The 21,076-nt window shown below is 34.8% G+C and overlaps 8 protein-coding genes and 1 non-coding gene across 9 annotated transcripts; 4 read left to right on the forward strand and 5 right to left on the reverse strand.

The window, feature by feature from the left end:
* Positions 1-156: 156 nt before the first annotated feature.
* On the reverse strand, positions 157-2,692 carry srd-1 (Serpentine receptor class delta-1; the record flags this gene model as incomplete). The annotated part of the gene is made up of 9 exons (NM_063794.1): positions 157-240; positions 364-439; positions 760-935; positions 981-1,055; positions 1,104-1,219; positions 1,272-1,371; positions 1,419-1,523; positions 1,572-1,840; positions 2,578-2,692. 9 exons carry the CDS (start codon positions 2,690-2,692, stop codon positions 157-159), a joined length of 1,116 nt encoding a protein of 371 aa, NP_496195.1.
* F33H1.9 lies at positions 754-842 on the forward strand. The gene has a single exon (NR_051586.1). It is a non-coding gene; the product is annotated as an Unclassified non-coding RNA F33H1.9 (non-coding RNA).
* A 3,054-nt stretch (positions 2,693-5,746) lies between the features above and the next one.
* On the reverse strand, positions 5,747-7,866 carry srd-2 (Serpentine receptor class delta-2; the record flags this gene model as incomplete). Its single annotated transcript, NM_063795.2, has 8 exons — positions 5,747-5,812; positions 5,861-5,936; positions 6,088-6,263; positions 6,311-6,385; positions 6,428-6,543; positions 6,847-7,184; positions 7,287-7,425; positions 7,764-7,866. 8 exons carry the CDS (start codon positions 7,864-7,866, stop codon positions 5,747-5,749), a joined length of 1,089 nt encoding a protein of 362 aa, NP_496196.2.
* Positions 7,867-8,215: 349 nt separating this feature from the next.
* Positions 8,216-9,427, reverse strand: cdc-25.4 (M-phase inducer phosphatase). Its single transcript, NM_063796.5, has 6 exons — positions 9,308-9,427; positions 9,193-9,259; positions 8,986-9,150; positions 8,814-8,944; positions 8,632-8,755; positions 8,216-8,561 (listed from the first exon to the last, which is right to left on the reverse strand). Exons 1-6 carry the CDS (start codon positions 9,361-9,363, stop codon positions 8,268-8,270), a joined length of 837 nt encoding a protein of 278 aa, NP_496197.2. The 5' UTR covers positions 9,364-9,427; the 3' UTR covers positions 8,216-8,267.
* Positions 9,428-12,464: 3,037 nt separating this feature from the next.
* R05H5.7 (WAP domain-containing protein) lies at positions 12,465-13,951 on the forward strand. Its single transcript, NM_063797.3, has 4 exons — positions 12,465-12,649; positions 12,742-12,870; positions 12,950-13,049; positions 13,159-13,951. The coding sequence occupies exons 1-4, from the start codon at positions 12,487-12,489 to the stop codon at positions 13,376-13,378; spliced, it is 612 nt and encodes a 203-aa protein (NP_496198.1). The 5' UTR covers positions 12,465-12,486; the 3' UTR covers positions 13,379-13,951.
* A 911-nt stretch (positions 13,952-14,862) lies between these two features.
* On the forward strand, positions 14,863-16,793 carry srb-6 (Serpentine receptor class beta-6; the record flags this gene model as incomplete). The annotated part of the gene is made up of 7 exons (NM_063798.1): positions 14,863-14,880; positions 14,931-15,131; positions 15,784-16,002; positions 16,053-16,154; positions 16,223-16,317; positions 16,366-16,558; positions 16,608-16,793. The coding sequence occupies 7 exons, from the start codon at positions 14,863-14,865 to the stop codon at positions 16,791-16,793; spliced, it is 1,014 nt and encodes a 337-aa protein (NP_496199.1).
* Positions 16,794-17,582: 789 nt separating this feature from the next.
* R05H5.3 (protein-disulfide reductase) lies at positions 17,583-18,276 on the forward strand. Its single transcript, NM_063799.8, has 3 exons — positions 17,583-17,665; positions 17,719-17,930; positions 17,983-18,276. Exons 1-3 carry the CDS (start codon positions 17,585-17,587, stop codon positions 18,137-18,139), a joined length of 450 nt encoding a protein of 149 aa, NP_496200.1. The 5' UTR covers positions 17,583-17,584; the 3' UTR covers positions 18,140-18,276.
* On the reverse strand, positions 18,176-19,964 carry R05H5.4 (Tyrosine-protein kinase). The gene is made up of 5 exons (NM_063800.7): positions 19,580-19,964; positions 19,301-19,528; positions 18,986-19,249; positions 18,599-18,940; positions 18,176-18,553 (listed from the first exon to the last, which is right to left on the reverse strand). The coding sequence occupies exons 1-5, from the start codon at positions 19,724-19,726 to the stop codon at positions 18,290-18,292; spliced, it is 1,245 nt and encodes a 414-aa protein (NP_496201.1). The 5' UTR covers positions 19,727-19,964; the 3' UTR covers positions 18,176-18,289.
* On the reverse strand, positions 19,768-20,781 carry arv-1 (Protein ARV). Its single transcript, NM_001383932.2, has 4 exons — positions 20,636-20,781; positions 20,360-20,586; positions 20,175-20,308; positions 19,768-20,120 (listed from the first exon to the last, which is right to left on the reverse strand). The coding sequence occupies exons 1-4, from the start codon at positions 20,771-20,773 to the stop codon at positions 19,909-19,911; spliced, it is 711 nt and encodes a 236-aa protein (NP_001369870.1). The 5' UTR covers positions 20,774-20,781; the 3' UTR covers positions 19,768-19,908.
* Between the last annotated feature and the right edge of the window lie 295 nt (positions 20,782-21,076).

Genomic DNA, 21,076 nt, shown 5'->3' on the forward strand with positions numbered 1-21,076 from the left:
ATTATTTGATCAAATCTTGAAACATTTATTCACATTATGTACAGAGGAAATATGACGAAAAACATCTAATCTACATGTGGGAAAATGATGATTATTAATGTATTCAATAGGATTCTTTTTTATATAAATATTAGTGATTCATTCAGAAAAAGGCGTTCACACTTTTTCGGTTTTAGCAGCGTCGTTGTTGGCTGATTGCTGTGCCGGATTGGTTGGTTGCTTGGGTGGTTGGTTGAATTTCTGAATAAAAAGCAAAGAGGTAAAAGGATAGAAAACCAAGTATTTTGTGCAAGAGAAAATTAACCCAAAGTGTGCATCGATGAAACTCGAAAATAAATAAAACAACCGAAAAAAAAGATTTACCTCGACAACACTGGAAACCCGATTCTCCTGTTTTCGGTAGATTCCTGTCTTTGAAATGATTCGGAGAAGTCCCTCTCTGAAAATTATCTCATTTTACTTATCAATAGTTGCCAAAATTTTTCATTTATTGAGCCAATAATAATGTACTTGGTCTCGACACGAAGTTAAGTGCGAATGGTGTGCGCCTTTGAAGATTACTGTAGTTCCAAACTCTCGTTGCTGTGGAATTTTCAGTGACTTTTCATAGTTTTTTGATAATTTTTTTGAAGCTACAGCACTCTTTAAAGGCGCACACCTTTTTGCATTCAAAAAAAATTGTCGTGTCGAGATCGGGAACCGTCAAGTCAAGACCCGGTACCGTGCCCCTTCGTTTGACTTGTACTTTATTGTAATTACCTGTACGGAGCGATGAAGATAAATGCAACCAGTGGGCTCGATGACGGAATGCAATCCATCAAACGGAATGTTATGTTCTCAGGGATTGGTCCATCGATGATGCCAAATTCGGCAAGTGTAAAGATTCCAGACGCAACGAGCCAGAAAATTGGAATCGCAGCTTGGATTGACAAGGCCTGGAAAAATCATGTTAGACTCTAGTTATTTTTCTTACAACTCACCATAATAAGTTTTTGATGAGAAGCCTTGGTTGCTGGAGACATGCTCAATGCATTGCTGGCAAGTGTGCTCAGAGTCTAAATTATTCGAGCAGTTTTAAAATGTTACAAGACTCTAAAACTAACCTTATCTCGGAAGTAGTGAATGATAAAATAGATTGGAACACATGGCATTGTCATGTAGAAAATTGCGATCAATGATGGAATCGTAAGAACTGTGGTGTTTCCACTCACCACTATATCTGAAAACTTAGTACTTATTATAGAAATTAATTTGTGATCTGGTCTACGAACCTCCCCAAATCTCTCTATCGTCATAATGATACTGTGGATGAAGGTCGTACATGATTTGTTTCAAGTCATTTGTGTCTCCGATATCCCAGAAGTAGAACAGCTGAAAATACATTGAATAGAAAATTCTGAAACTACTGTACCACTCACAAAGATAACAGCAGACATTGCGTAGAAAAGCGACACAATTACAATCATCTTCTTCGTGTCTGGAGCCCCATCGACAAGCACACGGTAACGGTAGATGAAGGAAATCTAAAATATTAAAGATTTCTAACAATTGACTTTTTCAAATTAAGATACCAGTAGAATCCATTGCGAATGTGCCATCGCATGACAGACAAAGCAGTGACAGAAGAAGCAAAGCGAAGAGGAGACATATTTGCATGGTCCATGGAAGATGTATGTGAGTGATAAACCGGAGAAAATGGTTTTTTGGCAGGCAAGAAGAGATGCCACACAGGTTAGAAGATCAAAGATGGCGAAGTTGAATAGCAAAACTGCGTAACTTCTCATGTGCTTGGGAGTTCGTTTGAAGATAACGTAGATGAGCAGAAGGTTCAAGACGATTCCTAAAAAGAGATCAGTTGAAAATAATTTAATACATTAAACATTATGATTTGGAATTTTTAAACTTTATTCGGGATTTCTTTGCAGTCGAAACTAGCGTTCAGAGTTGCTATAACTGGCCGAGAAGTTGCAGAAATTTATTGTAAGTTTTGCAGGATGATCCTAGGATTACTGTAAGTGGGTTGAAAGGGTCACTTTGTAGCACATGTATACTGCTCCTGGTTTTGTACCCGATTATTTGATCTCAACGATTTATTTCAAGAATGCTACGCTAAACTAGATTATCTCGCTTTTGTAGTCCCGCCAATTCTCATCAGGCCTTCTTACAAAGTAAGTCTATTGTAGTTCCCGTTAGAATTGAATCTACAATAAAATTATATTCCATGTTTGATTATTTCCTTTAATCCACCAAAATACAATTAGAATTCAAGGAATGTAATTTTTAAGAAATACATCTTGAACAAGGGAAATTTACTAGCGGCGCAAGTTTTGAGGAAGTAACCTATTCTTTAGGATTGAAGTTCCAGGTTATTTGACAAGTCATAAATCTAAGAAAAGCTCAGAGCCAAATGGATAGTTTTAAACAATTGGGAGAGAATACTGACTACTGGAACTATCAGAAAAACTGGAGTTCTAACGATCAAGACACTTTTTTCTAAACAACATGACTCTAGGGTTACTGTAGGTCGGTCGAAAGGATCACATGGATCAGCACCCCTCTCCCCGAAAGATAACTTACCAAATCCACAAATCACCTCTGACAGATGTTTTCCAACTTCATCCATCACAAAAGTGAACTGAAGGCTTTCGATGAGAGCCGCCCGGTTATAGGCAATCTCGGTTGGAGTCGCCATCTTGATGATAAACAATCAAGTGAATCTGAAATTCAGAATAATAGAAAGCATCAGTCGATAGATGAGAGGCAGATGAGAAACGAAAGAAATTTTCCGGGGAGGTGCTCTTTAGGCCCCGCCTTTGATATAGTAGGAGGTAAATACAAAAGCATACAAAAAAGGTACAGAGAAATACAAAAATAATATGGAAATCTGTCTGAAAAATGCTTGAAATGTAGTTTTAGTCAGGTGGAACAGGCTTCTGATTGCAGTTCGCAGGATTTAAATGCCAGATACAAAATATATGTGAAAAACTATACGAGCGTAGTGCACAGCCGAAAGCAAAATTTGTAGTTTCTAATTGTACGATGAAATAAAAGAAAAGGTAGATTACAAAATTAATTATAAAGTTAACATGCGACATAATATTACTGTAGATTCAAAAAATCATAGAAATTTTCTGGAAACTTTTTGCAACATACTAAAAAGTGTGAAAAAATGTTGGAAAAGTTTTGTATTTATAGTTCAGTATGTTTTGAAACTGTATCAGAAAGTTTTAAAGGGTATGTATGCCAAAAATATGCATCAGAATAAGAGTTCTGGCTGCAACGGGGCAATTTGAATTTGTGTTCAAGGGTTTGCTTTACATCTAAGAAAAAAATTAATTTTTTGGAACAAATATAATAATTTTCGGCATTATGCTTTTAAAAACTATTTTTAAATTTAACAAAAATCAAGTTATCATCTCTAAAATTTTTGCATTTAATGAAATAATTTCTGCTAGTCCATGAAAACATTCGAACATGCAAAAATAATGATTTCGAAAATCGAATGGATGTCACCTTCTAATCTCATCAAAGATAAGCCTAGTAATCTATTCTTGTTTGATTTTTGAATTGAAATAAATTTTATTTTCAAATTAAAGCTAATCGAAAAAGCAACACAATACAACACTATTTCACTCGTTGCTTTCTTCATTTTTTAAATTTATTTTTTTAAGTGTGGGTGGTTTTCAAAAAAAAATCTGCGAATTCCGAGAAAAATCACGATCCGCATTTTTGTAAAGATTTGGACTCAAAATCGCATGAATAAAACATCCTTTCTCTTAATTTTTTAAATAAAAGGGCAAGTGTAACTCATCAGTTAACACATGGGAATATTTAGCTTATTTTGATTGTGCTTAGGTGAGGACACGTCATATGGTAAACGGATGTTTCAATTTTTTCCATAAAACATGAATGACATTTTTAATCAGCAAATCTCTTTACTTTGATCTCGTTGCAATATTAATTTAAGAGTATTTTCTTCGACTACAATTTTTTCGAATTTTGAAAGTTTGAGGGTTCGCTTATTACTGTTGTGCGTGATTTTTTTCAATTCATCAAATGCGTTCCCAAATTGAATACCAATGATTGGAGGTGTCTGTGTTCGTCATTTAATTATTTTGTAAATACGCATCTTTTCACATAGCTGATGTCCCGTATGATGAATCTTATTTCCTATATTACAATTTTATTTTCACACACCTTTCCTTTAAGTTACCACTGTGGCACCAGTAATCAACTTGACTGGGTGGCCAAAAAATAGGTCGCCCACATAAGAGAATAAAGAGAAGCGAAAGATAGAGTAGACACGGAGGTCCAAATAATCATTTTATAGTGATTTTTGTGAAAACTCGGCGGATACAGACGGTCTGGACTGGAACTGACGTACACAAAACATCGTAGTAGTGGTCATTGGATCTAGAAATTTTTTACGAGCCTATACCTTTTTTATTAAGAAATTCAAAAAATAAAACTTCAAAGTTAAGGTAGCATACTCCAGGAAAATAAATCGTCTAGACCTCGCTGAAATTCAAAAAGTCCATTTTGAAATTGTCCGAATAAAGATTAGAAAATGATCAGAACTAACTTTTAGGCATCATACTTGAATTTTGTTGAAATTGTAACCAAAGTTCAATTGATGGAAAACAGATTTGACGTTGAGTTTTTTTTTGAATAGATGGGGTTTAAAAAATAGAAAATTGATAGTGGTAGTTTTATGATTTTAAAGTTGTAAAGAACTAGAGTAGCTAGAATGAAAAAAATGAACAAAAAATTATTAAAATCGGATGGAAAATATTAAATGATCAGAGCAATCCCCTTTAAACAACCAAATTAAATTTTGTAATATTCGAAATAATTTATTTTAATTTAAAATAAATTGTTTCGTGCCAGAAGAAAGAAATACGAAAACCGGAATAATGTTGAAAAGTTATTTTTTCAACTGAACAACTTTTTATGTAGGAAGAACTGAAGGAATTCCTGAACTTCAAGCCGGCTTTGGGTTCTAGGTTACGACAAATAGTTAAAGAATGTGGCACCAGACACCGAAATTTTGAAAAAAATGTAGCTCTCGTCATCGAGCATTTGTTTGAATTTCTCACGGAACGTTTTTTATTCGAACTATATGAGAACTTGAATAATTGACTATGAATCTGCTTTTGATTCCCAAATTTTTATTATATACAGATAATAAATATATAGTTTTTGAAAACATTTTGCAGATTTATCGTTGACAAAAGTTAAATTCTGAGAAGCTTAAAAAACGAAACCGTAAAAAATTGAAAGAAAAAAAAATTTGTATGGGTTTTTCGACCACCCATAACTTTCTCACGTCAGTCAGCATTTTCAGACTGCCCTTTTTAGTTCATTAACTTTCAGATGTTCCAGCCAAAAAACATTTTCGCATGTTTCTAATTAAAACTCGTTCATATAACTTCTGCTCGACGTAACTTTCTCACATTTTTTGTGCTCCCTTGAAGTTAAATTGTCACTGGAACTCCATTTTTCCTTTTTTCATTTATTTTGTGCTATATCAGTAGTATAGTGGGAATCACTATACTACTTATATCTGATAGCTTTAAGTTCATATTCATATTCATTAGTCAGAACTTCAATTTGTACAAAAAGATTGTCAAGCAAAATATAAAACAAACAAACAATACAAAATATGTGGGTTAAATTATAGCCGGAAAATTTTCAGTAAGAGGGCTTGCAAAAAAAGAAAGCAAAATAAAGATTTCTTTAAAAAATATTAAAGTTGAGTTTGAACGAACGCCGTTACTTTGGGTCCAAAGACAGAAGTCACTGCCACTGTTTGCTGAAATTGCAGTGAATAAGAGAAGTATTAAAAATTGGCTAAACTTACATCGACAATGCTGCTACCAATGATATTTGGAACGAAGAGACCAGAATTTTTCAGCAAAACCTTGAGGAGACCTTCTCTGAAAAAAAAACAAAATGTTTCAAGTCTTATGAAAAAATCACAAATTCAAATTTTTGACAGGGAAAAGGTATCTCGGTGAATGCCCCAAAATTAAAATTTAAGCTAAGAGTAAAGCCCCATTACTATAACATTTCAAACATCTAGCCTACCTATATGGCTGAACAAAAATAATTGTGACAATTGGACTAATCAATGGAATACAATCCATTAGTCGAAATGTAATATTTTCCGGAATAGGTCCTCCAATTATTCCAAACTGTGACATTGTGAAGATTCCAGACGCAACAAGCCAAAATATCGGAATACCAGCTTGAACTGTGAGAGCCTGGAGGAGAAAACGAGTTGCCCAAAAATCTATCACCACACACTCACCCTGATAAGCTTCACATGGTTAGATTTTGCAGTGGGCGACAAATTGATGTGAGGATTGTTCAGGATAACGCGAGTCTGAAATATTTACGAATTGCATTGAAGTTTGATACTTCATACATTATGTCGGAAATATAGAATTGCACAGTAAATTGGTACACATGGGATTGTCATATAAAGTATTGAGATAAGAGTTATTGGAGCAAATGCTGAGATATTTCCACTGACCACAATGCCTAAATGGGAATGTGAGTTTAGATTTTTTTATGTAAGCTAGCCGGTATAAGCTTAATTCGTGTGGAATTATTTCAGAACAATCGGCTAACACATATTTGTAGTATACTCTTTTTTTTCAAAATAATAGAATGCGCTACTGTTTTTCTGATCAAAAGTTGATTGTTCAATTATTTCAGTCTGGAACATTCGTTGTGAAAGTTGTCTGTGATATACTCGAAAAAAAATCACATTTTGAAATTCCTCGTGTGCATCACTTTTGAGCGATAATTAATTAGTATTTGTTAATACCTCTAGAAACGTACTTTTCTTCCAAATACTCTCATCATCATAATGATATTCTGGATGAACACGGGTGAGAATTTGAAACAATAGGTCGGAATCACTGTTATCAAAAACGTAGACCAACAAAAAGCAAAGTGACATAGAGTACAATGCCACTGAATTTCTTATTAAATCCTTTGCCGTTGGTGTTTCACCAGTTAGAACACGATATCGATAAATGAATGAACCGAGAAGAATCCATTGAGAATGGGCAAGCGCATGACACATGAAGCAATGACAAAAGTAGCAGAACCAGGGTGAAACATATTTACACGGACCGTGGAAGATGTAGACGAGGGAGAAATCCGAGAAGATTACTCTACAGAAAAAATGTATATATTAGATAATTGCAATTTTCGTGCAAATTAAAGAAAATTATCAATTGCGATTTTACAAGAAAAATCTATACTCGAAAACTCACTGTTGACATGAGAAAAACGAAATGATGCAAGTGGCAAAATCAAAAAGTGCAAAATTCAAAATATAGATGGCATATGACCTCATTTGTATTGGAGTCCTTTTCCATATTAGGTAGATCAGAATGGCGTTGCACAGGGCTCCTGAAATGTAGATACTAATAATAGAGGGTAGAAACTTGGTTAAAACTGCGCCCAAGTTCAGACCAAGTTTGATTCAACACTTGCCAGTAGCTCTGCGATGCCCAAGTTTTGCCAATTTCTGCCCTATGTTATTTTTTTGGGCAAGAATCAAATTGCCAAATGTTGCAAGAAAAATGACTAAAATGCTAAAAAAATGTATTGTACCAACTGAAATTCTTTATAAAATTAAATTGTTTACTTTCCTATGGGATTTACCGTAACCTGTCTATCAACTTAACAAAATATTTTAAATCAACTTTTATTTGTAAACAATATTGTTCTAAAAAAATCAATTTTACCTGGTAAGCAAATCAGACACGATAAATACTCTGTCAACTTATCCAAAGTCATCACATATTTCAAATCATCAGTAATAGTAGAGTTTTGAATGGTGTTGTTCATAGCTCGTTTTTTCAATTTATTACGATTCAGCTATATAACAAAAAGAAAATAATGGCATATTGTCCTGTATTCCCAGTTTATATCAGCCTACTTGACGGTTATCTGGGGAATAAATATGCATACATGTTTTCATTGTGTTTGTGTTCCAGGTAATCGTACTATTGTCCTAAAAGTATATTCTACTCTACATATTTTTAAATAGTTTTATCACAGACATAATTAATATGAAAGTTCCAAAAAGTACGAATGCAAAGTGAAATACGCGAAGTCGTGTTTTTCTGATTTGAAATTTTCGTATGAAGTCTAGACCTTATACATTTTGTGTTGTTGATTGGTGTTAGAAATACAAAAAATACAGGAAGAGTTCTTTGATTCAATACCAATAGTTATCAATTAGGCACTCAATCAATTTCTGTAAAACACGGTTCGAACAATAGACGGGCTCTCGGAGTACGGGCTCTTGGTTGTCTTGGAGTTGACGTCTCTTCGGCTCCGGTTGGTCTTTCATATCCAGACGGCACATCGATCATTTTGGGTTCGTCTAGAAGATGTTCCGAGCTAAATATTCTCATGTGAGTCTTCTTGTGCTTTGTATCATTAGCCGTGCTCTTCGATCGATGCTGTGTGTACTGTTGGAGAGCATGTCGAAACGGTCGAGCATGCATTGAGATGTAGTAACGGGGCTCACATAGATCCTGAAAATTTGTTAATTTATTGTCAGTATGCAAATCTCTATGAGTTTTAACATATTTTCAAAGAACCTACTCTTAAAGAGACATCCGACCAAAAATTGACATATCCCTTGTCAAGCAAGTAGATTTCTGGGAAATCCAACGCCGCAGCTCTATGATTGTTACGATGTGTATCGATTTTTCGAAGACGTCGAGCCCTGAAATTCAAAGTTTATTATATTTTAGTTGAATCTTTGCAATAAAAACAGCACTAACATCGCTGGACCTCGAACTTGACTGTATTCACAATAAAATATTGGTATAAGTCCACCCAATGTACTTTTGACTCCGTATTCGTCGTATAGGTATTTTCCCAACTCATCCAAGGAGTATATATTTACAGCACCCTAAATCATATTATACACGAGTGACATTTGATGGTGAATACCTTAATATGTCCACCGAAATATTCAAATGGATACCGGCAATCAAAAATAATGAGTTGAAGGCAACGAGAACGATCACGTAGTAGAGATGCAAAAACAGTAGCAGATATACTTCTGAATGATGATGATTCTCGTTGTGGACTTTCCACTGTTGGGAGGCAGTAACGCTGAAAATGATTTCAGATAACGATCAAGTGGCTTCTGCTTACCACAACTGGCGTCTTAACAGCTGTATCCTCTCTGGGTATTTGTTCTACTGATAATCGAGAATCTAGTCTAAAATATTTTCATTCAAATTTATTTGCTAAAGTCGGAATACCTTACCTGATACCTTGCAAATTGTCATTTTTCGATAAGCAATTGTTCACATTTTTTAACATTTTGTTTTCAATGCGAATTAGAGTGAGTAAATGAGAAATGATTTTTTTTGAATAAAGTGGATCTGTATTTTTTTTTTGTTTTTTTTTTGGAATAATATTGCGTGACACTTTGCATTAATTTAATTCTTTACAAACTTTGTGTTTTAGATTTTTTTTAAATATTATGTTTAACGTTCCTGGTCTCGCTGGAAGATCTGAAAAAAAAGAAAAATTTGACCGGTTCATCAGAAGGGAAAAATCTAACGGCAAGCACCGTCAATCGTAACGGAAATGTCGGCGACCCCATTTTGGATTTGAAAATGAGAATCCGTTTTGGGTTTAGAAATTTTATCGTCGGTATGTAGAAGTCGTTGGATTTTGCAATTGCCCCAGAAGGAAATTTTTCGGTGCCATTACATTTAAAAAATATTCGAGTATATACAGGCACACTGTATAGTGACTACTATAGTCCCTGATAGGAAAAAAATCAGAATATTAGGGCTCACTCTGACAACAATATTCCGCTAAAGTGACGGGAAAGGAAAAGCGATTTGCTGTTGTAGTTTTTACAGGAAATTTTCAATGTTCTTAAGTTAGCAAAAAAGATTTTGGCAATACAGCACCAACTCCCGTATTCTTGATAACTTGCATATACAAAGACATTTTACCTGCAATCGCCGCTCATCACTGCTAGGAAACTACCAATACTGCGACTGTTCATGAAAAACGGAACACATCAAAAAGAACAACCCGAGGCGCGGGCGAGTGTTGTTGTTCTCACATTACTTTTTCTTCTCCTCTTGCAGGCTTCTGCTGGTGCATAATATTTGAGCATTCAATTTCTCCCGTTTCTCACACATGTATTTGTCTACCATGTTCCTATTCAACTTGACCAACTACCTCACGCATTCACTTTTGTTGTTGGCTTTACTCTTTGGCGCAAGTTTCGAACTTCTAGTTTTTTCCTCTTACGGTCCCGTGTGAATGGAAAGATGTGTCTATGGGCTTCAACATTTCAGACTTTCGGCTGTGAGAAGTATCCGCCTCAATTTTCTTGTCCTTCTTGGAGTTTTTTTCAAATTTTCTTTAAACTTATCATATGTTTCCCGGCTACGCTTAAATCGTCCAACTTAAAAATTAGTTCAATTTGGCTGCCGGTAGCAATTAGGAATCTATGAGAGCTGGGCATATAGTAGCAATTTAAAGTCAAAAAAGTAATGTAACAGCTCATAAAATTATATTTGAAAACGTACTAACATACATATTGTCCTTGTTTTGGCTGTTTTGAAAAGCTCCGTTCCAATGTTTTCAACAAGATATTTAACCATATCAAGTTCTCCCTTGCTCTTCTCGTCCAATTCCTCTCACTTTTTATCTATTATTTGATCTACCCGAAAGTCTTCCCACTTCCTGGGCGGCAGGTGTCTGCATGGATGGTCAAAAAACGTTGACGACAACTCAAGTGTGAGATCATGAGCTCATCTCCACGGAGGCAAATATTATGGGCAGAAAAAGGAGCTGGTGTGATATGGTCTGTGTTGTTTTCACATCTGATGATTGGCATTGTTTTTATTTCTAGCAAAAATAATTTGATACTGCATTTCCTTTATCAGTATTTATCAGGTTATAACTCGGCTGATTTAGAAAACATCAAAAATATTTTTTAAAAACTACAGAAAAAATAATTTTTGTATATTTAGGTGCAATACGGTTTTTTAGAAGATGTTTTTGAAAGTTTATTAGAAGTTTTTGAAATAGATGAGGCTTCAGGTGAATTTTACATTTACAGAAATACCCTTCAGCTTTCAGGCTTTATGCCTACCCTTACCGAATGTTTTGAAAAAAGAGAGCGATGTTTTTGAAAAAATTTGAACTTTCAACATATAAGAAGAGAAGAATAAAGATGTCTCATGCGACATCAAATTTCACTTCTAAATCAAAGTTCTAGCCTTGGATAGACCCAAATATCAAAGTATCACCCTATCACTTCCTCTTTTTTGTTTCTCCTAAAGGCCACCTACGTCGTCCGATGCCTCAACATGTTTGTTTTGGCCTCCGGGTGATGCTTCTTAACAGCATTAAAATCGCCTTATGAGCGATTTTTTACCAATCCTTCCGGCATCATCTACCCATTCTCTTTGTCGGTTTTTCTTGCGATCCCACGTGGTTATACCACTTTCTTTTGTTCGAAAACCACGTGTAAACATATCAAGAACACCAAGATAGGGGTGGAGCCATGTACATTGTCTAGTGGTATTTTATTTCAATGAAAATTCTTTTCCACATTTTCTAGATTAGCCGGTGGTGGCAGAATAAATATGATATCCCTATGACTAGAGGACAAAATATATTCCTCATTCTCCGGAAAATGCCGATGCAAAAAAGAAACAATAAGGTCTTGTCTCTTTCGTATTCCTCTTCCTCGATTAGTGCAAATAAATAGTCTATGTGTGTGTATTGCTGCCATTCCGTTTCATCAATTTGCAATATAAATTTTTTTAAAACTTTTCACACTTTTATTCTACTTTTAAATATTATATCTTTCTAATTTTTTGCAACGAATTTTTTACCAATTTTCTTTTGCTCCAATTATCTACATATTGAGCAGTAGGGGCTAGAAACCTGTTCGGAAAAATTTAAAACCGAAAATTAATAATTAATGTAGAAATATATTAGAAAAGTATTTTTTGAAAAGAAAATTTTATTTTTGTTGAAAATTTTGTATAAACCAAAAAACTGTCTGAAAGGTGTCAGTAACCAATTTTTTCGGTGACTGAAAACTTTCAGTCACATTTTCAGATCATATTTGAGATTTTCTACAGATTTTATTATTTCAAAATCGATCAAATATTTTTTATACATCTTCACTCTTATTTTTTAATTAAAAATTTGATAGTCGATCCGAAATATGCAGTTTTGTAGATTTTCCTCGAAGTTTTGAGCTTTTGGCTATGGAATCACTATTAATTTGATTTTAATTGTGGTAACTACGGTTATCTAGAAACAATTTTCGAATCCTTAATTCCAAAGAGTTCTTTCACCAAGCCTATTAAAATTTTTGCAATCTACACTTCTAACAATATTCGTTTCACAAAATTTCTCTCCACAGTTACTGTTGTTACAGACTCTACATCTATTAATATAATGCGGTCACTCTACATCATCAGCCTGACAATCCTCGACATAGTACTTTGCATGGCTCCAATGCCTCATATTGATTGGTGTCTTTATTGGAGATATTTCAATAAGGATCAATTTAGGCCCGAATGTAACGGAGTGTACCGTCTGAGGTTTGCGAAACATAAAGGTGAGGAAAAAAGTTTTTATTAACTTTTTAAAGAAAATTGATAATCAATTCTTTCATTCATTCTTCTCATTCAGCATAATTCCTAATTCCAGCTCACGATCATCGACCCCGAGTAACCCCTCAACTATCAAGTGTCCCATGGACACCAGCAGCACCAGTTCCAAGATTCAACTCTTTTGTCAATACGAACTCTATAATCATAAGCAATGAAAATGGATTTGGTAAGAGTTGAAAGTTAAATTAAAGCCAGAATGAAATTTCTAAGTTGCCATCTTAAAATCAAATGTTAATGCATTTCAGGAGAGTGTCGACCGCATCATACAAATTGCCAGCAATCCGGACAATGTTCATCAAATCAATTATGCATAGACAGTAATGGATATTGTTGTGGCAATAAAAAGTAGGTTAAGCAATTGATTTTGAAATCACATAATTTCCAATTTATTTTTTTCCTAACGAAACTTAGTTTTTTTTAATGAGAATACAAAAATAGAAATCGAAATTTCCAGAATAATAACCGAATGCCCATCACCATCCTCTCTTGTTGCTCATTGTGCATTCCGTCGTCGTCAAGTGAATTGGTGTGAATCAGATTCCGAATGTGCACCACACTTGGCTCCACGTCAGAACAGATTTTTCTTTAACGACGCCACAGTTCTGGACAGCATTCAGAAGTCTCCATCACTTTGCTGCCCGACCCAATGTGGTTATAATGTGTGTGTTCGATAGGCTTCTGGTATTGTGCTCTTTATACTTGAAAGAGCACAACACACCTGTGACCAGAGTCCTCATGACAAGAATTTTTTTTCAGTATTTGTATATTTCGATGAGAAAAAAACACACTTTTTGTATTTTTAGTTTGGTCAGATCTTTGCCAAAACTGCTGAACTTTTGAGCAAAACTATTTGACGCATGACTTTCATTCTTTGCGATTGATGTGCTATGCAGATTTTCTTGAAACTTTAGCATACCGAAATTTTATTAATTAAAAGCAATTCGGTCTTTTCGAAATAATTTTTTTAAACCTCGATTAATATATATTACTTCCTTTTCTCCCCCTTTTTATGTATGTTTTATGATTGTGATTTCCAATACGTGTACATTCTTGATTAATTTATTCTCTCCAGCAACAAGTTGCAAATTGGAATTAGAGAGTCAGTGTTAGAGAAATACGAGTTTCCCTCTTTTTAATGTAAAGTTTATTGTTTCACCACTCGTGCAGGTGTTAACATGCTTTTTCGATCGCCCTTACGAACTTTTTTATTTATATGTCAATAAATATTTTACTGATTTCATAAAATTATTTTTAATCATTTATTTACTATTTTAAAAAAAATTAAAATGTTGCATGATTTTAATAACCAAAATTACTAATTTTAAAAAGAAACAACACTGGTTTTATGTTGTCTGATCTGAGAAATTCGTTAGTGAAATACAAGAAAAATAGCAAAAATAACTATGTATGTACAAAATAATAGGGCACCAACAAAAATATTTTTCTGTAATATATTTGTCATGGTTTTCTGGATTTTAAAACACTCAAAATATTATCTTGAATGAGCAAGGCATAGCTTAATCTAGAGAAAATGATGTGAGCTGATGTGAACAGAAAAAAGATACGTTCCAAAAAGTCACCAATTTTCATTGTATTATTTACCAGCATTAATTTTTTTAAATCAAGGTAGAGTAGCGTCAGCTAGGAAATTGTTAAAACCTGGATAAAATTGCCAGTTATTATAAAAAGCATTTCAAAAATAATTTTAAATTTTCTAATAGTAGTCAAAAATTGGTGGTTATTCAGTTTTGATAATTCGTAATTTAGGAAAACTACCGTTTTTTTTTTCAAAATTTTACAAGAAGCTTTTGACTAGAAATTTTAAAATAACTGAAATGTTTTGGAGGGAATCAGTATGAAATTTGGTATTTTTGGATTATTTTATATCTATTTAGATAAAATTGGTGCCGTTTCTTTGACTATTTGTTGTTCAAAAGACCAGCAGACCAAAAGCTAAGCTTAAAATTTCTGCATATATTTCAGTTCTTTTTTACATCGTAAAAGAAAAAATTCTAATCTTTTTACCTCCATTGCGACATTTTCCCAGACTTTATGCATCAAACATACCTCCTTTTTTGTTTTCTAGAAACTACTGAACCGGATATATGCCAGTTTTTATTTTGTGATCAGTCTTGAAATTTCTACAGAAGAAATAAAAATGAATGACTGCGACGAGGTGAGTTCTCTGAAATTGAAGAGTTCAATATTTCAAAAAAAAAGTTTCAGGTGAACAATATATCGTATGATCCTCTATATCGATATAGTCAATTCTACACTCTTCTCACTTCAATTTTCTCCGTTTTTCCATTACTCTACCTGATCATTTTTAAGCTTCGTGTGTGTACATTCAATGATAATATCAAATTTTTATATATAGTTTACTTCACTCAAATACTTATCTCAGTGCTGAACAATTGCGTTGTATTTGTGAGTTTGAAATGTTGCTGAAACATTTTCCGTGATCAGTGTGTCTGGAACTTTTTGAAATAGGAAGTTGTTTGTTGCGTGAAATTGAACATTTGGAATGCTAATTCAAAATGTTGTTTTTCCACTACAAAAAATATGTTGTTACTCAAGTTTTTTTGATAATTAGCACAAGTCTCTGTAAGAACAATAGGACAGCGTAAGTGGGAAATTCGGCTTAAAATATCAAAAATGTCACAAATTGTCACAAAGAATGTCACAAATGTCACAAAGAGATGCTTTAAAAAAAATACAGTTCTCGTGTTTTTTTTTCCATTTTTCTTTTAGGGGGGTATTCTTGAATTTCAGAATTAAAACAATTATTCATTAATGCTTCTACAGAAAATATAATCTATACCTCGTATTTTCATAGTATAGGTTTGCTGTAAGGGCGCGGTGGATTACTGTAGGGTTACTGTGAATATATTTTAAAGGAGTCAATTTGAAATGAATTCTGTAGGAGAGAAGTTCGCGTATAACTCAGATTTCACACATTTTTGACGCCGAAAATTTGAACTACAATAGAGTGTATAAATAATTGTTCTTGTGGTTAAATAGTTGCTAGTAACTTAGATAGAAATCGTATAATTACAGATTTACAGAATAATTCTTTCAGGCCCACCACGTCGTCATCCCTTTCTTGGCAGTCTCCAAGTGTGATTTGTTAGTGAATCCCGTGAAAAACCGTATCTTTCAAAATATCGGCGTTTTCGGTATTTCTTGCCCAATGCTCACAATTCTTGGAATAACTGCTGAACGCCTTCTGGCTCTGATCTTTGCTCGTTGCTACGAAAATGTTAAGCTTCATATTGGAGTGTTTATCGGTGTTTTTGCAGTGAGTAGCGTTATTATTTTTTATTATTAAAATTAAAATAAATAGTTCAGATGCTTTGCGACATGGCACTTGTCTATTTCTTCTTCCTCGATGAGAAATTCGATCAACCGTCCATCTCATACTTTATGGTTCCTGATACTTCCGGTTATAAAGTGAGTTTTCCCAGGGAATTTGGAAATTTCACCTAGGCGGCATTAAAACATAAAACCATAAATTTCAGATGAATTGGTTATGCTATTCCTTACTTGCTATTAATAGTGTAAATTTAGTTTTCAATTATTTTTTGGTAAAGATCAACACTATTTTGAAAGAAAAGTAAGATCAGATTTAAATTATTTTAAATGCAAACACTGAAAATTTCAGATGGCGTAATTCTTTATCAACTCGTTATCAAATGGAAGAGAACATTATAACCACGAAATTCTCCACTTTTATCTCATTTATTCATGTATTCTTCTTCTCGCTCTATCTCATTTTCACCCTAATTATTCGTCTTCTAGGACCAGGATTTTTGAAAACACAAGCCGATTTGATGTCGGTCAGAGGTGTTTACATCGTGAGAATATGGTGTTCGACAAATCATGACTAAATTACATTTTTTTCAGACTATTCCCACGTATAATTTGATTATTGGTATTGCTTCATGCGTCATTCTACGGCATTTGCAAAGACAAAAAGTTGCAAAAGTTTATGCGGAAGTTACATTGAAGTATTCTGGAATTGACGGGGCTCAGATTCATCAAGAGGCTATTTTAAATGTTTGGAAGACTAAGTCATCAGGACGGAAGTGACTGATTTATAATTGAAAAAATATATTACACGACAATAATATTTATGTTTAAATCGATGTTGTGCACAAAGGTGTGCGCCTTTAAGAAGTACAGTAACCCATCCCAGTTTTTTCGCAACTTTCGTCAACTTTTATACTTTTTTATCTGAAAAATTGTTTTATTATAGAAACGAAATTGCAGTACATGAAAAAAAGTTTTTTTAACTACGAAAAACGTTTAAAAAACAGTATTATGGGTTACTGTACTTCTATGGCACAATCAATAAATATTGCGTTGATTCTTTTTCTAAACTTTGTTCGAGCGAGAACAATTATTGTGCTTTTTTCATTGAAAAAAATTTACTCTTTATTAAAAAAAAATAATATTTCGAATGTAATCTTGCTTTATTTGAGAGTCAATAGTTCCGTAAGATCAACAAATTCATGAGTTCTCTTTGCAAGCGCGCTCTGTGGAGCGGCGCCAGAAATTGAATTCGCCGCGAAAAAGAAGCGCTAGAACGGAAATTCGAAAATTTTCTTCTCATTTCCTCTCATTTTATCGAGTTTCTTCGCTTTTTTTTTCATTTTTTGCTGCGTTGGCTAACTCCAAGAGCTTTCTCCACAGATACCCCGGTTTTTAAAGTCTTATATTTAGCAAATTGTGAGCTTTTGAAGTTGTTTGATGCGAAAACTCTTCGAATTTTATTGCAGAATTTATAGCTTATAGTTAACCTTCATTTTGTTCGCATTTCTTCCGCCGGTGCCATTTTACCATTTCAATTTATGAATACTTCTAGCTTTTATTTTTCAGAAATGTCCGAATTGCTCGCTGGAACCAAGTTGATCAACCAAGACAGCGAAGAGCTCGATGCTGGCGAGCACCTCAAGGGAAAGGTAAAACATTTCTTTTTTTTTTGAAGAAAAAATGGCAAAATTAATATTTCCAGGTCGTCGGACTCTACTTCTCGGCCAGTTGGTGTCCACCATGCCGTCAATTCACTCCAAAGCTCACTCGATTCTTCGACGAGATTCGCAAGAAGCATCCAGAATTCGAGGTTGTTTTCGTGTCTCGCGATCGTGAAGACGGTGATCTCCGTGAATACTTCCTTGAGCACATGGGCGCCTGGACTGCAATTCCATTTGGAACTCCAAGAATTCAGTTAGTTTCAGCTAAAATCGAATTTTAAATGTATACAAATAATTATTTTCAGAGAGCTTCTTGAACAATACGAAGTGAAGACGATCCCATCAATGCGCATTGTCAAGCCAAACGGAGATGTCGTTGTTCAGGACGCTCGCACCGAGATTCAGGACAAAGGAAATGATCCAGAAGCTCTCTGGGAAGAGTGGCTCGCTTTCTACGATTAAATTTTCTCCACCAACGTAACACCAAAAAATTTCAAGTTTCCTTTCACTCTAATTTATCAATTGTCACAATTTCTCACCATAATTTCAAATATTGCGGCTAATTTCGTACATTTCCCATAAAAACTTTCGCAGCCAAAGATTTATTTACATTTACAGTCTAGATTTATTCGGATCCACAGACTTCGTGGTTGGCTCTGACGACACGGACAATTTCGATTTTTCCACACTTGTAGGTGGTGCCGAAGTAGTGATGGAGTTTTCCGTTTTCTTCTTGAACTCTTCCAGCTTTTCCTTCAACTCTTCAGCGGTTGGTCGTTTTTCAGCATCTACTTGCCAGCACTCGCTCATGATTTCCACCATTCTACTCGGCATTGATGGTGGTGGAGGGAGGCGATATCCGGCTCGGGTTTTGCGCTGAAAAATTCAATACACATCTAGATCCTTTTTGGCAGTATTTACCTTGACTTGAGCAGCTTTCATCTCAACATATGGCGACTTGAATGGGGTCTCGAAAAACTCCCACATCATGATTCCAAACGCGTAGACGTCAGTGTTGAAACGCGTTTCCCCGTTGTCCCAAACCTCGGGAGCCAGCCATCGGATGTTGCATGGCTTTTTAAGATCAACTTTGTAGACGGATTGGGCTCGGCACATTCCAAAGTCAGCCATCTTGACGACTCCCTTGTGAATGAGGCAGTTTCGCGACGCGATATCACGATGGATACAGTTCTTTTTGTGCAGGTAATCCATGCCACAAGCAGCCATGTAGGTGTACTTGACGCGTGTCGGAACTTTTATTTTCTGGAAAAATTAATTTTCTTTCAGCTAAATTGGAAACACCCTCACCTCTCCCTTATCTCTCAGCCGATCCTCAACAGCTCCACCATTACAGTACTCCAGCACGAGAAGATACGGAAGATCGTCCAAGATGAAGCCGTGAAATTTGACGATGTTCGGATGGTCATAGAGCTGCATCACTCGGGCTTCTTTCATCATTTCAGCTAAACCATCCTCGTCGGCTCCCTCTGGATCGAGCTTCTTCACTGCAATGACTTCATCCGTCTTCACGAGTTTTCCACGATACACCGTTCCATAGGCGCCTGCTCCGATCTGTTAAAAAATATAATTCAATTTAGAAAGAAACATAGAACTAAATCTCACTTTCTTCTGGAAAATCACATCCTTATGCATCAATTGGAACTTTCCTTTTGGAATGGCACGCTTCAAGACGACCTTCTCTCCTCGAATCTCTATCGGATCAGCTTTCAACATATTGATTAGCTTCACGATGTTCTGAGAAGTTTTTCCACCGATCTTCGCCGTCTTGCTTGTTCTCTTGATCTCGTATCTCCTGATTCCTTTCTTCAATCGCACTGCCAAGAAGAGTTGCTAAAAATGAAGAACCTCCAAAAATGCTCTAAACCCAAAAATAGTACAAACCAATTTGTTAATGTCCAGCTGCTTCTTCATCGTCACCATAAAATCCCCTTCATTAACAAGTAGTTGATCTGCATCGATATTCATCAGAGCTCCGTGGAAGTATGGAAGATTTGCATCTGCTTCCGACAATTTTTCTGTGCTGCACATCTTTTGTTTTTCTTTCAGTTAGTTTTGTTATTGGACACACAATCGATTCGTCCAGAAGATGAGAAATAATTCAATTTGATATACACTATGGGGAGTTCATTTGTTTTTTTTTGTTAGGTTTTTTCACGGAAGACAGGTTTTTGATTACACGTATTTACTAAAACAATTGAATTTTTAAATTTTTAAAAAACCGAAGAAGTGAAAAGTGATCCCGTATAAGTGGAGAATGTCTTGGCGGTGAGCACAACGATGATGTTGTCAGTAGCAGAAACGGCTGGGAAAAGGACTCGTTGCACTTGGATATGTGAGACCAGCAGGAAGATTTGCATCACAATTTGGTAGGAAGTTCGATGAGAAAGGCAGAAGACGAAGGAGATGAATACTGCGACATTTCCTGGAATTGATTTTATTTTCAGACAACTGTTGAATTTAAAAAATAAACTGTTACCATAATATCCGAGAAGTGTCGATGCAATCAGCTGCCGATAATTTGTTTCGTCATTTTTCCAAAGTGAATACATCAAAATGGCACTGATGAATGAGAATATTTCCACGACAGAGAGCAGTAAACATCGATAGAACCTGAATAAAAAAAATTCGTTTTTTCTTTTGCTTTAATAAGTAAAAGCTCACATCCACTCCTGATCGGTCAATTCTTTCGCTTCGTTGTTTTTATTATCACGAATCCAAACATCTGCAGCATGACTCAGCCAAAATATCACAAAAAGACGCTCGGGTCGTTGAATTCTAACATTGAGAAGAAGATGTCGATATGCTTGAACGTATTGGAGCATTAAATCGATAACAACGAGCACCACGTCATACTCGATGTACTTGTCCACAACTTCTCCACAATTATCCTTAAAATATCGAAATTAATATTATATTTAAGAAATTCAATTTACTTACACATTCTGTTAATCGAATAACTCCCTCGGAATACTTTTTGTACAACGTCGAAGTGAATTCCTGGCAATTTACGCATGCAAATTCTTCTTTTTCCTTGCTCACTGATGCACTTTGATTTTTATATCGTGTTTTCCACATTTCTGAAAAGAAAATAATAGTTAAAACAGTGAAAAACGACATGAAAATCCAAAAATGTGACGATTATTTAAAACAATATGAAAATAGTGCTCTGTAAATCGACACAAATGTCGGCTCTGGTGGCCGATGGCCGTGGCCTAGGAAACACAACAATGAAATTAACTTGTTTTAGAAATGTTTTTATTAATATTTTTGTAGTTAAAACAAAATTTGGAAATGTGCAATTAAAAATGATTTTATTATTTTTTACTTTAGAAATCCGAAAAGTATCGAATCGCTACTTTTTTTTTCGGGTACCGTTTC

This window comes from Caenorhabditis elegans, chromosome II, assembly GCF_000002985.6.
Source record: "Caenorhabditis elegans chromosome II".
NCBI lineage: Eukaryota > Metazoa > Nematoda > Chromadorea > Rhabditida > Rhabditidae > Caenorhabditis > Caenorhabditis elegans.